This window comes from Prunus dulcis, chromosome 1, assembly GCF_902201215.1.
Source record: "Prunus dulcis chromosome 1, ALMONDv2, whole genome shotgun sequence".
NCBI classification, from domain to species: Eukaryota; Viridiplantae; Streptophyta; class Magnoliopsida; order Rosales; family Rosaceae; genus Prunus; species Prunus dulcis.
In genome coordinates, this window is record NC_047650.1 from 38663725 (window position 1) to 38681822 (window position 18098).

An 18098-nucleotide genomic window follows, 5' to 3' on the forward strand; every position below is an offset into this window, starting at 1 on the left:
GCAATTAATAATTAAGCCTGAAGATTAGATCGTGGAGAAGATTAGGATTAATTAGTTAATTAGATGAGTTTTTCATCATCATCTTCATCTAGAGCTAGAGGCTTCCATTTGCTTGTAGAATGTGGCGCTGTCTTAATCATTCAAAATTTACAAATTTATATACCGGCATTATTACACCATCTTATAAATAATATACATGTTTTTTTTAAAAAAAATAATATTATATACTTGTAAAATTGTCAACCCACAAAATGGAAGGGAGTTGGTATAGTGGTAACCCAATTATTTCATCACTAGCCGTCCATCAACTTCGGCTTTCCTCACTTTTGGTGAACTAAGCTTATCGTGGGGATAAGGTTTTATATCATACTTGGCCATGTCAAAACATAGTGGATCATCATGCCTTATAGAAAGACTCTGGATCATGCACTAAAGAATGCATAGATAACGATTGTCAGCTGTTAATTGATAAGATCAGTTCGGAACCACAAACTAACGATAATAAAAACATTACGTATGTTATGATATGATATGAGACAATCAATTTAGATCATATATATAAATCGCATTTGAAATAATATTTGATAATATAACATCTGTACTTACAGTCAAGATTAGTTTGTTTACTCGTGTAATTTCTAAAATCTTATAAAGTTTTGTGAAAAAGTCGAAAACTTTGGAGACTGTTAGTGTAAATAACTCTAACATAATGTGTACAATTACAATCATGAGAAATATTTTCTTGGTAAACTGTTAGGAAAATAAAGATGAAAAGTTTATGTTATCAGACTGTAAATCTGAAACCACGTAGTTGTCTAACTATTTCTTTATTTTGAATGTATTTAAGAAATTTTATATTTTTATTATCCTAATTGGTTGTATTATTTGTGGAGAGTTTTGTCAGAACTCAAGAAAGAGGAAATGAGAGGACAGAGGCTCAGAACTACAAGCAGGTGTGAACGCTATATAATGGTCAACAACCTTGGCAACACATTTAAGCCACGACCAACTACTAGTCCACCGACAGGTGTCCGTTGGCCAAGGACACGTGTCCATAAATCAAGCATGGAAGAGGGTACGTGGCAGGTTTCCATTCGCTCTGGTGCATTCAATGAATGAGCCTTACGTCATGAACAGAACCGGGACTGAATGAGAGAGGGACGTAACAATTAAAAAAAGGGCAAGTGGGGCTTAGAGTGAGATAATTGGGATTAACGACGCGATTAGCAGAGGTAATTAAGAGGCCCAGGGTCTTTATATATTGGAAGAAGAAGGCAGGTGCTGAGACAAAAACACAGTGAGGACGAGTGATACATTCACAGCAAAAAAATAAAGCTAAAAAAACAGTGTGAGAGTTGAGATCAGAGCGATTGTGTTCTTGGGTTTTCTTCTTTAATTTTATTTTCCCCCCCTCTCTGTAATCCCCGCTTCTCTGAATCCCTTTCTGTTAATCATCTGTCTTTCAAAGTTATGATTTTTGGGTTTGTTTTTCAAATTAACAAAAAGCAAACTTAGAAGGATTTCTCGAAAGCCAGGTGTTTTCAGAATCGAGATCCAGGTTTTATATAATTATTATTTTTTCTTTCGCTGCTTGGTTAAGTTTTTAGTTTTATTTTTCCTTTAAAAATCAGTTTGGAGGGTGATTTTTGGTCCCTCAAGGTTGGTTTTTTTTTTTTTTCTTCTTAATTTTCTGGGAGTAAAAGAGGTTGTTTATTTGAAATCTCTTTTTTCTAATTTTTCTGGGTTTTGTCTGTATTTTCTGTAAAAACCCACTATCTGTTCTTTAATTTTGATAAGAACAGTTTGATTTCTAGGCACAAGTTTCAGCATTTTATTTTTCCCTATCTTTTTATTTTGTCTAAATTTTTAATTGCTAGTGTTTTGTGATTTGTGAGAGATTTGAAGGAGGCATGGCAGCTACAATGGATTTCTACAGTAGCAGAGCTTTTCAATCTTCATCAGATCCCTTTAGGGGTGAGCTGATGGAAGCACTTGAGCCTTTTATGAAGGGTGCTTCTTCATCGCCACCCAGCTCCATACCCACAACCCCTTCTGCTCCTTCTTCAACCTCAAACCCTTTTCTTCCTTCTTTCCCTTCTACCTCCTCCTCCCCCTCCTACAACAACAGCTACCTCTCTTTCTCTCCTTCAATCCCCACAACCACCACAATCCATCAGCCCGATTTGTACCAAGATGGTTGCTCCACCTCCTCCTCCATGACCCTGTTTTCAGATGGGTTCTTTGAGCAGCTGCAGCAGCAGCAACCTGGCTCAATTGGGCTGAACCACCTAACCCCTTCTCAGATCCACCAGATCCAAGTCCAGATCCAGGCTCAAAACCAGCCCAACCTGGCTTGGCAAAACTATCAGATTCAGCAACAACAAATTACTCTCCCAGAAAACCACCACCAATCTCATACCCTCAGCTTCCTCGGCCCCAAACCCATCCCGATGAAGCAGGTGGGTTCTTCTGGTTCGCCGCCAAAACCCACCAAGCTTTACAGGGGTGTAAGGCAACGCCATTGGGGCAAATGGGTCGCTGAGATCAGGCTCCCAAAGAACCGCACCAGGCTTTGGCTTGGCACCTTCGACACAGCTGAAGAAGCCGCCTTGGCCTACGACAAGGCAGCTTACAAGCTCAGAGGAGACTTCGCTAGGCTCAATTTCCCGCACCTCAGGCACAACGGCTCTTCCGTTGGAGGCGATTTCGGTGAGTACAAGCCTCTGCATTCCTCCGTCGACGCCAAGCTTCAAGCCATCTGCGAAGGCTTGGCTGAAACCCAGAAACAGGGGAAGGCAGCAGGAAAGCCCAGCAAGAGGTCCTCCGCCGCCCGAGCTCCGGCGCCGCCGCCGGAGGTGAAGGTGGAGACCTCCTCGTCGCCGGTGATGACTGATAGCGACGGGTCTGCTGGTTCTTCTCCTTTGTCCGATCTGACTTTCGCCGACAACGCAGAGTTTTTGCCATGGGAAAACGGCAGTGGTTCTGAGAGCACAGCTATGTTGGAGAAGTACCCTTCTGAGATTGATTGGGCCTCCATCCTCAATTAATTAGCTTTAATTAATCATGTTAAATTGTAATTTGAGTATGTTTTAGTTTGGTCAGTCAGTCTTAGTAATTTGTTTAGGGGTCTTCTTTTCTGGTGGCCACTGCAATCAAGTTTTTGGCATCTGCAGGGTTACACATTGTAGTAATTTTAGTCTAGTTTTCTAGTTTGGGTCAAATTGGGTTTGATGTTCATACAATGATGTAAAAAATCTTCATCATGGTCTGCTTGTTTTTTTCTTGCTAGGCCATGACTGGTTGAAGTTCTTTATATATATGTAATATTCTCATTTTATGTACCTCTGTTGTCATATTGTATCATCCATTTGTGTTAATCTTTGGTCTTAATGTTTTTTTTATTTTATAATCTTTTCACAAATCGATGTTCTAAATTTGTCTGCCGATGGAAGATCGAACTCGGATGCAAAAAAGTTTTAAGTGTTAGGAACTTGGGATGAGGTTGTACATTTGTATTCAAACTTTATTGGTTCGTAATTGCATTTGTGTACGCAGAATCTGGAAGATATTAAATTGAACATGTGATGCTGAGTCGCTGGGTAGTCATATAACTCCTCATGTGGACCTACCTCAAATTCAGAATTTGTAATGGGCGCCTTGCAGCTAAGAATCTGCAAAGTTTTGTTCATTTGGACCTATCTGAACTTTTGATTTTTTGATGGGTGCCTGCAGCGAAGAATCTGGAAATTTTGTTCTGGTTTGGTTTCTGTAGCAAGTCACGGACCTAAACATGAGTTGGTGGATAGCTTCATCATTCATTGTTGCTTTGGTTTCCCACTAGATCGAACTCCAAGAATTACAGCCAACTATTTACCAAAAATATTACTAGCAATTATGATGGTTACCAAAGTTTTTCTCCTATTTGTCCTTTTGAGTCGCTTTTTGTAAAAAAGATTTACCTAAACCTAGTGTATACAATTAGTCTCACATGATGATTAACCAAAATAATTCAACATGATGATTAACTTAACTAAATGAGTGATGCTCCTCAGGTTATAATGTACGTGAACAAGAGTAAAATGAAACATATATAAATTTTGATGCATTAGGGGAGAGAGTGAGAGAAATGGATGACTTACTATCCTCACAGCATAAGTCACACTTTGTTACATGGAAGTTTCTCTCACATTATTTTTTGTTTACCATGATGTCGTATTTCCTAATTCCGGCCAACTTCATAAATTGCAAACCTTGAAGATGCTTGCAAACGAGACTTTCATTTTTCTTCATGTGATCAATCATATAGTACACTAAACAAGCTCAATTACGGGTTGGTAAAAGTTAATTAATGAAGCTCCATTTTCAATTGTGATTATTAAATTAATATCAGATGAGGAATATTGTCCCAATTCATGGCCTCATGGGACGAAACATAGTCGCTGAGGACCCTGACTAATGTGTAAGCAAATTGTTTGCCTATTATTAAATTACACCAAAACAAAATGTTGCCTTATTATAAGATAATCACATGGTGTTAGGACAATAATCACTTCCATTAAGCAGTGCATGTGCTAAGTCATTGCTCTGTTTTCTTGGTCGCACCATTTTTGAGGCAGAAGCGATTCTCCTCCTCCTGTCTCTCAAATATTCAACTCTGAATAAATAATTGACACCATTGGAGCTCACAAGTACTTCAAGTATTCAAAATCCTTTAGTTATAAGGTATGCACATGTTTGGTCAATGGTTATGCGTGCACCAAGCACATGCAACATTGAACTTAGATGTTGCTATCATCACACTCCAAACAACACTATTTTGCATTCTCTTAAGCTCAATTTTTGCTTTATATTTTTATACACGAAGAGTACACGATGACTGTTTTGGAGCGTAAATAACAATTATCAAATTTGAAACTTACTAATTATTAAATCCTGTGGTTGCACTATATACCTTTGGAATGCCATTGGTATGTTGAATAAGCATTTACCTATCTTATCATAATTGAGGCGGCCTTGACGTTTAAGGGGCTTAAACCAGAGTATTAAGACACATATATACTTTTCAGCTATTAAGTGTTAAGATAGACTCCATGCATGTTCATCCAAAATATTGCAATTTTCTTCTCTTAGCTAAAGTTAAAAAGCTATTAGGTGCCTATAGAGAGATATGTTTAGTTTTTTTTTTTTTTTTATAAAATTTAAAATTTTGAATTTGAACTTTGACTTGGATTTGCAGGAGCTTATAGCCCTATTGATAGAACACACTTCACCCTTACCCATAACCATTGCAAGAGTTTTGATTCTGTCTCACCTTCCCGTTCCCCAACCCTAAATCAACAAATAAACCTTTCCTTTTTCTCTAAAACAATATGGACTTTGTTGGAATTTTCTTAAGCTAAAAAGTTAGGAATCCCATGACTCCATGAGACTAGAAATCAGGATTGAAATATGAAACCGGTTACACCTAAGACTTTCTCGAGATCAACACAATTGATACTGCACAGTCATCTTTAATGCCCCATAATTCTTTTAAAAAAAACACGTCTACTGTTTAAAACGATAGGCAGAGTAGGGCAAAACAAATTGTTCTTATTCTTTGGATGTCAGCACCATACATATATATATATATCCATCTTTATTCTTATTCTTCCTTCCATTTCTTCCAATTTCAAGCGTGCCTTTTGCAGAAAAAAGGTCACAGCCACACGAAAAGAGTGATAAGGAAGGAGGACCCAAAGAAAAAGAAAAAGTCACACCGTGTGGGGTATTTGGAACCATTTTTCGTACAAAATAAAAAACATGGGTTGATTCTAAAGTCTAGGTAGTAATAATCATAAATCTCTTTAAAATCAAATTCTCAATAAAATACTTGTGTTCTTTACATAATATTCAAAAGCAATGGCATATAGGACTTGAAGAAGGGGGAAAAGATGTGTGAAATGGTTGGTGGAAACGGTGCAAAGGTTGTTTTGGACGATGGGGAAAAAAAGATAGCCAATGGAATGGGATGGGAATGGGAATGGTTTTGGCATTTTGCTGTGAAAGGTAAAAAGGTTAAAGGTGATTAGATCAGTGGGGCCATCTTTTATCTGTGGATAAGCTGGGCGGAAGAATCTGCAGAAAATCATTCTAAATAGAAAAAAGCTTCCAATATATGGACGGAGATTGGAGAATGGACTGCCTTTACACCTTTTTCTCTGGTGCTGCCGACGCGGTTTGTGTCATTGTTTTTTGTTTTGGCATTTCAAGGGAAATGGGTCCGTGTGAGAATTTTTTTTATAGGAAAATATTTTCCTTTTTATTATGTTAATAGGAGCTTTTAAATTATTACCAATAGTTGCTTAAATATATATATTTTTTATGAATTATTTTTGCGTGAAACTGTGATTCATAGGAAGGAGAGTATCTCTTTATAGAAAAGGAGGCAAGTAGTATCCCTGTAAAGAGATACTCCTCATTTTTGCGCATCACAGAAGCACTACCAATGAGTCAATGAGGTTCGATTTGAACTCGAGAAAATTGGTATGCGAGTTAAGACTCTTTTCTACTAGGCTAGACCCCATCATAAGAGAGAAACATTTTATGCAATGAGGATAACACTTTTTGCTATCTCGACCAATGACGCAATGACACGTGACATAAGTTTTCCACATGTCATTGTGTTATTGGTTGAGGATAGCAAAAGAGTGTTATTCTCATTACAAGTAAGTTTTTCAACTTGTAAGGAGATACTCCTCCTTCCAGTGTATCACACATGCACTACCAATGAGTCATGGGGTTCGATTCGAACATGAGACCTCTAATCTTTAAGTTAAGGCTCTTTTTCACTAGGCTAATTCCCACGTGGGATTTGCAACAATTAAGTTATGAAGTATTGGCCTTTTAACTAAAAGCAAGTTCTTAAATACATTCACCATGCAACCTAATTCCAGTTTTGCCACTCCAATAGAGTTTGGTTAGTTGAATAGCTTGCTTGGGAATGAAATGTCATGTCTATTTTCTGAGAGTCATTCCCGTTTTTCAAAGGGCCCGGTCTGTCATGACTACCAGAGACGTACTGGGTCGAACCACGACTCACATGCACAAACGATTGAAGCTTGTATCGACTTAATAGCCATACAGGAAAATGCTACAATGGTTTTAGTTAGTTTACTTAACCAGATGCAAATCCTATGGCATTGATTAATAAAATGAAATTCAGTAGAAGAAATGGGTAGAACTATATGATGTATCACGAGTTCAAATTCATCCAATGTGAAAAAAGCAAATTTTAAAAAAGAAAAAAGAGTAATTAGGGAAGGGTAGGGCGAGAGTTTCTGACTTTCCAATGAGATATCCCGCAAGAAATGGAAAAGCCCTTTTTTTTAATCTTTCAAGCAGTTATGCACATCAAGATAGCGATTACAAAACTGTTTCAACATTTTGGCACTTGGCATGTCTAAATTAAGGAATTTCAACCTAATTCACTTGATCAAGCCATTCACAAAACTTTAGTCTCTGGTTAAACGATGCCCTGCCCAACCACATGATGAGTGCATTACATGCTTCCTCATCCCTAGATTTGATTTTGTCCCCAAAGTCATTGACTGGCAGACCAACAAATAGAGCAGCAGCTATTATGCCAGTGGAACCACTCAACTAAATTTGCCAATTTCCATCTTCTTCTTGATTGCCTTCTGACCATGGTATATGAATGAATCTAATATCCCAGAAACAGTAAAAACTCCTGAAAAAAAAAAAAAAAAACATTGCTTGTGCATCAAAACAATAAGGGAAGAAAAACCAGGAATACCGATTAGAGAGAGAGCATTGTATAAAATATTCCACGCGGCAGACCTACAATTTAAAAACAGAGCCAAAGGAATGTAGCATGATGAAAAAGGTTTAGTTCAAGATGGCTGATGACTAGTGTAAATAATGTTAATAAGGGGGTTAAACAATAGAAAAAGGAAATGACATATTTAACAACTGAAACCATATAACTTCACAATCCTTGAAAATAACCAGAAAAACCAAAGATGGAAACTGTAAGATGTCGCTCATCGATAGAATCAATCAAAGATGGGAGGGAGAAATTATATTACCTCCTACTATGGCACAAACGTTCGTCAGGAAGTGCAAGAATGAAATATGCTCCTCTGTGAAAGTTACCTGCAACATGCAACTCAGCCTCATAGGAATATATGTTCAACAGCAGCAGCACCAAACAAAAAAAATTATATATATATATATATATCTCTTTACATTAGTTTTTGAACAAACTTTGGAATTGAATAAGCAGTAAAACCCACCTTTATTGGAGAAAGATCGTAGAAGAAAAAAACTCCAGGAAGGTACTGAAGGTTGCCTACTTCTGTACCCCTAAAATGTTCAGTCACAGAGAACTGCAAATTCCAATTATTAGTTCAGAATATGTCATCTTACACTAGCACCAAACAAAATTCAGAAACTGCAGAATCTTTTATTCTTTTCTTAGTTCGAGTTTACTGCACCTGATTTGATTGGATAGTGTGTCCACTCACGTCTGTATACACAGTAGGTACAACCTGCAAAATGAAAAGGATGCTTAAAATCATTAAAGAAAAAGGCATGATCTAATAAAGACAGCCAATGATAAAAGGCAACTATATCAGATGGAAGATTAAGAGTGGCTGTAAATGGCTTCACCAAAAATGCGCTTTTCATATGTGGAATATATTGTATGAGCAGACAGGCAATGCATATGTTTAAAGAGTATCTACATTACCAAATACAATTAAATATGCAGAGAGTAAGGGAATTAGGTTGATTGGGGACTCAAGATAAGATCTATGATATACCCATACACAATTGGCCCAGAGGTTTATATTTAATTCAACTCAAAGGGGAGAACAAGGTTTTGGGCGAAAGTATAAAAGAAGCAGATAGCCAGCAAGTTAAACCAGAGTCATCATTCAATACCAAATATGTGTAAGTTCTGAAATAAGTCAGTTTTCCCCCCAATAGCATGCTTTCACGTAAGACATTCCCAACTGTCAACTTCTAGCTGGAGTATGCTATGTAATGATAAAGGGGCAAAAGGACTAATTCTCTTTTATCTACAAAAATATCCATAGTCCAAAAATTTCAACAAAAACATCTAGGGCAAAAATGTTGTGGAATCTAATAGCTCTCTTCCCCGCCCCAGCCCCCATTCTCCCATTTGCCCTGCTAACTTAAAACCCATGTTTTGTGTGCGCACGCGCGTGAGTGTGTGCATGCACATGCTCATAAATGTAGCTCTGTATATGTGTATACATATGTATTTGACATAATAACTAACAACAAGAAATAGTGAATCCTGTGAATTTAAGCTCTAAATCTTTCGCAAGTGGATTTCAAAAGCTGTGGTGAAAAGAAGTAAATAAATAAATAAACTGCAGACACTATACTAGTATGGAAAAGAACAAAACAAATATAAGACCCACGGTTTCTTTGGTTTCTTTCCATTAGACTAAGAATACCAGTTAACAAAATTGAGAGGCAACACTGCAGGCACTGTACCTTGATAAAATATTGATACATCCCACTTGGTGTTGCTTGTGCCCAGTGCACGCTGATAGTTGAAAAACCAATATATAGCATATATCAATAATTATGACGTATAAATAGCTAACACCTAGAGGATTTCAAATGTTTAGAAATAAATAATGCTGACTGGATTTGGAAATGAAGGAAGAGAAGAAAACATACCCATCAAGAGGATTTACAACACCAGGGAAATAGTCTCCAAAAGACAATCTGTTGATTGTGTGACTAATCTGTGCCATGCAATATAAATTAATTAGGAGACTTTTCTGACAATGCAGGGTGGAGTTCCTAAAAATTGATTTCAAGGAAATTTGCTTATCATATAAAATTACAAATCTCTTAATCTTTTCATTAGAACCATATCACATACAAAGAAAACTAGAAAGATCCAGGATCAGGTCTTACATTGAAACTATCCTTTTGAAATGCCAGCAGATCATGCACATGAACATTTGATTGTTGAAAGCTTTTCCCAGGTGCAAAATGGAAGTTCCCAGCTACCTTGTTGACTTCTAAGAATCCATATATATTGCATCCTTCACCTTCTTCATCTTTAATTCTTTGCAAAAAACCTTCTCTTTTGCACTGTTATGCAACACATACCATTAGAAACACTAAATGCATAAGATTAAGTTTATACTCGCATATAGAGATCACAACAATAAATATTTCTCAATTTCCATTTCTCATTCAGATTCAATCTCAAGCTCACCCACCTGGTCAATCACATCTGGATTTGAAATTGCCCAACCTTTCTTTCGGTAAGCTTCGCGGACGTCTTCACAGGAATTACAACAATCCTCATCAGCCTGCAGTAATAAATAAACTTAGAAAAATAAGAAACTCATAATTAAAGGAAATTCTTTGACTCAAACATCTTTGTATAGAATGATTATCACTTGCGATGAACAAACTTTCAGCTATATTTACAATGCCTCTCAAAAGTGGCAGCACAAAATCCGAAATGAAAACATTGTCTGCATACAGAACGCCCAGGAGAAATGAAATACAAAGGAAAAACTACAGCAATGGATGGAGGCCAAAGTGACAGATATAGCACCGAAAGTATAAGCCATTTCTGAAATTGTTCCTCTTGGAAGCTGAATGTAATCAAGTTGAAGTAATTGATTAAGCTTAAGTGATTGTGAGCTATATGTATTTAGACAACATTAAAATAGAAAATACAACACAATGAACAGAGCTTCACAGAAATAAAAGGCCATTTCCTTTGCATATCCTATTACAGTCTACTAAGGCATTGAATCGGTATATCTATATTATTATAGAACTTCTGTTGTTGGAAATATATGATAATGAGATGCTCAATATACTTCCACTATTTTAAGAAACAAAGTGAGTATGATAATTGAACACTACCCCATTTCCAATCAGTTTCCTGTTTTTACTCTCATCTTCCTTCTCTCAACAAAACACTCACCGTTATCCTCTGCAACCCAGTTTTCTGTATTCCCAGTACTAGCTTCCATCATAATTCAAACACGTGTGAGAATCTTTCTAGTTTATTGTTAGAAAATTTAGTTCTTTGGAATTATAACACAATTGGATCTGAAAATAGCTTAAGTTCATGTGCCACACCGCAGCTGCATATCATAATCAGCATCATTAACAGATACAGGATGCATTAATAACACCTATCTAGTTCAGCATTCCCCATGGTACTGCACTGTAATGCGTACACAAACAAATTCCAACATTATATCTAACTCAAATCTAGCATAAGGATCCAGACAAACAAACATACTGCTTCTGCACCATAACAGGAACCACAGTATGTCTCGTTGTGCTCAAGCCTCCCACCATGTCTCTGTAAGGGCTTCTCAATCTGTGTCAAGGAGTAACAGGTATAAGAGAATGAGAGACAGATGAGTAAAAACAAAGAGAAATTATCTAGATCCTCAATGCAACTCATTTACAAAATTGCAATTGCAGACCAAAGGAAATAACTATCTCGGTGAACTTCTTAGTTCCAGAATATTTTTAACTGTGTTATGTATAAAATGTAAATGAAAAGAGTTGGTTCTAAGAAACGTTCTTCAAACAACATTATACTACTAACCTTGGGTGCACCAATTCCATCTGGCCTTGATTCTATAACATTTCCATGGGAGTCTAATCTTTTTTTGATTATGTCATGCTTCTGCAATTAAATAAGAACGAGAAATTATAAACAAGTCAATCTTGAAAAACAAGCACAAGGTGACGAGTGTAGGGCACAGTATAATTGTGTGTGACTGAGTAGAAAGCAAAAGTTATATCACATCACCGATCAATTGTGATACATACTACATCCAAATGCTGCTCGCCACTGATGTCCATGGCATCAAGACTTAGTATAGAACAAGGAAGAGCAGAAAAGGTTACATCAAACTGCACTCGTAAATGCCAAAAAGCATATGCACCGGTTAGTTTAAGTGAACAATCGTACCACATCTCAAAGTTAGATTCTTGTAGAAGGAAAAAAAACATTACATTGATACGTAGTGTTTCTCCTCTTGAAGTATCCACCACAAGCTTTGTTTCCGTTACCGCATGAAGATATAACCCTGAACCAACGTAATGAAAATTTAACATATTAAGAACAACATTCTGACATACTAAGTCTTCATGCAAAATGAGTTTCCATGATGATCCACTAGGTTGCCAAACAAAAAAAATGCAGCTTTACATAACTTGGAATTCAGAATTCAATCATTTTATGTTCCTATTACTACATTATTCAAACAGAGCAATTCAACAACAAACCCTAGAAAGCGAATAGATCCTCCTTCCAAAACCAAACCAAACAATCATGGAGATCTATTAACACAGAGAAATTGAATAAACATACACAAATATAACAAGACAAAACAGGAAAAAAAACAAAAAAAAAGGAAGAAGGAGACGTACGAAGCTCGGAGAGGAAGAGCAAGAGCATGACAATGGAGGAGGCGAGAGTGATGACGCCACCAGAGAGCGTGCGACTGTAGAAATCTTCATTGATTTTGGGGTAGGCGTCCAAATTCCGAAGCCTGCTCATCATATTCTCCATTTTTGGTCTTCCTTCTCTGCCCAATTTGTTGTCGCTATCTCAAAGATCTGATTTTTCTTCACGATTTATTACACTAATCCCTCACCTAATGTCTCTGAAACCGAAATTGAATCAATCTCTGAAATTTGATAGAATTGAAACCTAAACACCCCGTCGCAATTCAAAGCAAGGAGAGACAGAGACACAGATTTTATTGAAGAAAAAAAGGGAAAATTGCGAACGGGGCGTCTAAGTTGATTTTGGCTTTCGCCTTTCAGAATCTTCTTGTATTTGTTTTTTATATTTTTATATTTAATTATTTTTTCTTTTTCTTTTTTTTTTTACGAGAAATTGGTGGTGGGAGCTGTTTGTTTGTTTCTTGCCACTTGCCGGGAAATGAGAATTCGGGTCGTTTTTTTTGCCAATATTTATTTATTTATTTATTCTCTTTTTTGCATTTTAAGGATTTTCTATTCTATTCCGTTAAGTTTTTTTTTTTTCCCCTTTTTCTCGTTACATTTTTAGATTTTTTGGCCGGAAAATAAGGTCCTTGTCTCTCTGGATTTACGTTGGAATGTAATGTAAGAAGGTACCAATGAGCTGGGACAAAACCCGAAACTTTAGATTTGGGAATTTCAGGTTCGGGTCGAGTCTGCCGGACTGCAATTTCAGCTTGGGCTCAGATCAAGCTCACTCCATCATACTCCTTGATGGGCTGGGTTTTTTATTTATTGGTTTTTGGTTGAGGTTTGCTACTAATGCTTTGTGGTTGGGGAATGAGACCAACACAAACTTGGGCTGGGCTTTTTTTGTAGTTAAAACTTTGGCACGAGACACAAATCATTGTAAGAGTCGAAATCGAAATATGCTAACTAGGTCTTGATCTAGTGATATTTTTCTTCCAAATATTAGAAAGAGATCGTAAGATTCAATTACCCTACCTCCACTGATTTAAAAAGGAGTATACAATTTTAAGTTACATTCGATGATATCAAAAAGTAAAATTATGTGATTTCAACTGACGAAGTTAGATTGATTAAATGAGAGATGAAGTCATTGTCAAGTTTTCTTCAACTTAGCTGAGTTATCTTGTATCAAAATGACCTCTAAAGGTGTAGATATAAGAACATTGGACATAAGAATTGATTCTTGCGTTTCCTAGCCAAATGCAATTAATGGACTATTTGCACCAAAAAGTTAATGGAGTTGGTTATGCTTACTAGATGAAGCATGAATGAATCTTTGTATGATATCTTTGAAATTTAGCAGCCTCTTTTGGATCCGTCAATCAATTAGTTATAATAATTCTCTCACAAATCTGTGTGCCATTGTCCTTGTCATGAAGAAAACGCAGCATTGATCGCTTTGCTTTAAGATTTAGTATTCATAATAGAAAGGTAATTAAATCGAACTGAAAGTTACATAATTTTTACTTAACAAGTAAAAGTTCTCGTCCCTGTTTTCTCTTTCATCAAGTATAAGGTATTAAGATAAACATGTCGACTATAAAAATCATAGGGCTCTTCTTGTTACCACTTAATTACAAAAGATCATGACCAAAAGGATCCTACTTGGTGCCGTAACATCCAAAATAATTCTGTCCGCAATATGATTTCTTTCTTCATTCTTTTAAAAGCACGTGAAACTCTACTCATCCAACTTTGGAATGCATTTTGTACTTCAACTTCTGCCTGTCAATATCTTGGGTGCGCAGATATCTAATCCAAACATGAGCAAATTTGAGAGCAAATCAAATTATAATTTCCCATTTGCTGTGTGTGGGAATTTGTCTTCGATTCCTCCAAATGGAGTTAAGAAGAATATAAAAAAACACATTTCAATTGTACAATGATTGTACTGTCAAATACTTTATTCACAACTTTGAGTTCCTAGCATATATGGATGTGAATCATTTTGACTCAGACTTTTTAAGCCAAAGATTTCCCTAAATCCCCACTGACCAAGTTTTTATTTGAATAATGCAAATATTGAACAAGAAATAAAGGCTTGGTTTTATGTCAAATCTGGCTTACCATCTTCTCCATATCTTTTCATGGATCTCAATCATTAAGTAATGGATGGAGGTAGTAAAAGAAGAAGTTATGCACGAAATTATTAGGGATCAAAGTGGAAGGGAAAAATGCGTGAAGATGACATATATATGACTGAGTGCAGCTGCTGTAACCCTATATAGAATAGTTCATCGCTCAAACATGCCGATATAAGTTGATTGATCAAGTTTCATTTTGCAAGCTAACAAGTGAGAAATTTCATGCATGCATATATACGAGAAACAAGAAAGGAATGCAACGTGCACGTCCTTGGCAAAAATTATAACATATGAGAAACAATATCCCATATCCGGGGTGAAACAAAATAAAGAATTTTTCCAATCTCTTCAAAGGTATTGGACGCTAGTCGTGTGACGTATGTACAACGTAGCTATTTACAATGTGTTTGGATAAGTAGCATGAGATTTCGAAATGGGAGAGTTTTAAAAAGATAAGATTCATAGTATTTAACATGACGAAAACATAAAAGAAATCATTTAATGTTAGAAGATATAAATTCCACAGTTCCAAACTAATAAGCTACCAATAGAATGCTTGTGGAAAATTTAATTTGTCGTTGAAGTTGAATTAGGACAAAATACACCTTATCATAGGAGAGTAATGGATTTAAGATGTAACATCTATGAGAGCAATGCGTGGCAATCAATTCGACTTTAGACATCCTAGTTAGTGCCCAAGGCACTAACACAAATAATGAGTTAAAGGCACTTTAAGATCTTGGCAAGCATGGCGAATTCATCGATGTGTTATCTATCTTAGCCTAACTTCGTAAAGCTACTTAATTTTATAGCAATGATTTTGTCTTAGGATGTTTCCATTAATTTGTCTCAAGTACAATTAGCTTGATTTTTTTCAAATTAAAAAACCAGAAAATGGAAAGAGAAACCAGGAGATTCTTTTAATAGAATATTAGAGGAGCAACTTAGCTATCATTCATAATTTAAAGCAACTTCCTCATTATCCCATTATAATCAATTGGAAAATCTTCTTGCATGCGCCATAAGTTCTTAATTAGGCACTTTGTTAAGGCCTTAAGAGGAACATAACACAAACTACAAAAATAGTGCTTTTCTGTTGCACTCCTGATTTCACGCTCTTTTCTAGCATTGCTGATCCTACGGAAAATATGTTTGTTTAAAGAAATTTGGATAACGCTTCTCTATTTTTTATGCGTGAATAGTGATACAAAGTAGTAGAAAAAGAAAAGAAGATTGAAAAAACTAAAGAATTATGGGTGGATGTGAATCCAAATTAGTCCCATACATTGCATATTTCTCAAAACCTAGACATATAGACATGGAAAGCTACCTTAATTTGGCAGCCCCAAACAACCCACTAAATGCTTAATTCAAAATCATAATAGAACAACATTTAGCTTTTGATCTATCTCTACTTGTTCTTAATGCCCCACTTTACAAAATATTAAAATCCATAAAAATCTAGAAAAAGAAAAGGGGGAGAGGATATTCGGAAGGTGCTTGGTGGGGGACTAGGGTAAGATGAATTTTTAGAGTTTGAGTGGGGGATGGTGGGCATTTCAGTGGGCTTAGCACTTGAACATGATTTGTGGGCCCCTTGATGAATCATTGCCAGGCCAACTCCCCATGTCACATCAGATAAAAGGAAAGGGAGTGGGCCCATTATATCATGCAGCGTCTGGTTTTTCTTTCTTAGTGGAGGCCCATTTTCTTAACTGAAAAAACCATTAGGTGTTTCTTTGTTGTTGTGGCAGTTTTTTCAGTTTTAGCTCTCTTTACCCTATTAATGTCTTCTGGCATTAGATTGCCTTTTCTATTTTTGGCTGAGGATTTCTGCAACGATTCAGGGGGCTAGCAGCAATGAATGGCTCTGTTCTTTTTCCAATTCTTTTATAAAACTTTTATGTTATTTATTCATTTGGGTGGGGAGGAGTGGGTTATAAGTTATATGTAAATTGTAATGGAGACATATTTTTGTTCTCCTGATTCACTAAAAAGTTGGCAAGTATATATGGCTAACTGTGCTTAAATGATTATAACTTGATATTGTTTTCTGAACTTCATGAACTGTGCGTTTTCTTTATTCATTTTCAATTAGTTTTAATTGATGCTCGATGTTGTAGATGTTAACTTGTCAAGCTCAACAACTATACATATCTCACGTCTTAATATATGTTGTTTACGTATTTGGCTCAATTCAGGCCAAACACAGAAATTGTCGAGACTGAACTAAGTTCTCACAAGTACATATTTATTTACTATGCAGTTAACACGAGAAGGTTCGATTGGGTGAGGAAAATGGTGGGTCAGTGCTCTCTAGCTGTGTATAACGTGATGGCTCATGCTCATATAAGTCATATCTCATTTCTCGTTCTAGGTATCTATGTGCTAGCTATTCAATCAAATACATATTTGCACGCTTGGTGTGTTTGAATTGTATTCCAACTTTTACGAGGGGGCACGTGTGTTTGTGCCACTTTTGATGCAAACATCATTTTGATTTGATGCCTTGTCAATCAAGTGAACTAATTCACACCTTGTTGGATGCCATTTCATTCTTTGACCTTTACCTTTCGGAAGGCTTCAAGCCTTCAACTATGAAAATAAACGATGCACTTACAAATTAGTATAAGTTAGGATCAATTATAATTCTTTTCACTTTTATAGTTTGAAAGAAAAATTTGTTTTAAACATTGTAGTAAAATGTAAAAAGCTTAAGAGGGGTTGTTCCAGCTACGTAGTAATGTTGAGTGGTAGTCAGTTTTTAATTAGACCGTCACTTAACACTTTTAACTAACTACAACAGTGTTAGACGGTTACTTACAAATTCAAACTCACCTGAATAGAGAAGTGCAACGTCTTATTAACAAAGGTTATAACTTTTTTTTTTTTTTTTTCCTTTTTTGGGTCAAAGAAAGAGTGAACAATTTGTAAAACCCTTGCACTTTTCAATGCATCCCTAAGCTTTCTTTGCCCTTAAGGAAGTAAAATGTCTTGGTTGCCGTTGCAATCCAAAGTTTGGTCCATGGGGATTTTGTTGTCACCGCCTAAAAGGTTTCCCCACGACTTTTGTCATCGAAGATACCACAACAAACATATATGTCCACGCATGATTATTTCCAGTTAAAAGAATCTTTGACCCATTAGGTCCACCGTCGACATATGTAATTAGTATGACTAAGATTAATCAAAATTGAACCTAGATTTTCAATTAAAAATTTAAGATAATTTTTCTCACGGGATAAAAGTTAAAAAGGTCATTAGGGTTTCCGTGTTAGTACTTCCTTTGTCGGTAGTTTTTTTTTTTAAATAAAATAAATAAAAAATCAGTGAGAGGTCCCAAGCTCTTTCTACTTGATTAAGTGCCTTATAATAAAAAAAAATTAGGTTAAGAATATTATAGACACCAACTCTTAACCTAATTTTTAAAATTCTAAAAATTCATCAACATTTTATTTGCTTATATTTGAA

At 36.0% G+C, this 18098-nt stretch overlaps 2 protein-coding genes across 2 annotated transcripts; one reads left to right on the top strand and one right to left on the bottom strand.

The window, feature by feature from the left end:
* The first annotated feature begins 1224 nt into the window (after positions 1–1224).
* Positions 1225–3377, top strand: LOC117633974 (ethylene-responsive transcription factor RAP2-4-like). The gene has a single exon (XM_034367858.1). The coding sequence runs from the start codon at positions 1911–1913 to the stop codon at positions 3045–3047; it is 1137 nt and encodes a 378-aa protein (XP_034223749.1). The 5' UTR covers positions 1225–1910; the 3' UTR covers positions 3048–3377.
* Positions 3378–7299: 3922 nt separating this feature from the next.
* LOC117637431 (endoplasmic reticulum-Golgi intermediate compartment protein 3-like) lies at positions 7300–13109 on the bottom strand. Its single transcript, XM_034372317.1, has 13 exons — positions 12457–13109; positions 12040–12113; positions 11854–11937; positions 11627–11707; positions 11312–11392; positions 10266–10358; positions 9955–10134; positions 9712–9779; positions 9523–9574; positions 8493–8546; positions 8292–8384; positions 8085–8151; positions 7300–7726 (listed from the first exon to the last, which is right to left on the bottom strand). The coding sequence occupies exons 1-13, from the start codon at positions 12596–12598 to the stop codon at positions 7635–7637; spliced, it is 1161 nt and encodes a 386-aa protein (XP_034228208.1). The 5' UTR covers positions 12599–13109; the 3' UTR covers positions 7300–7634.
* Positions 13110–18098: the final 4989 nt, after the last annotated feature.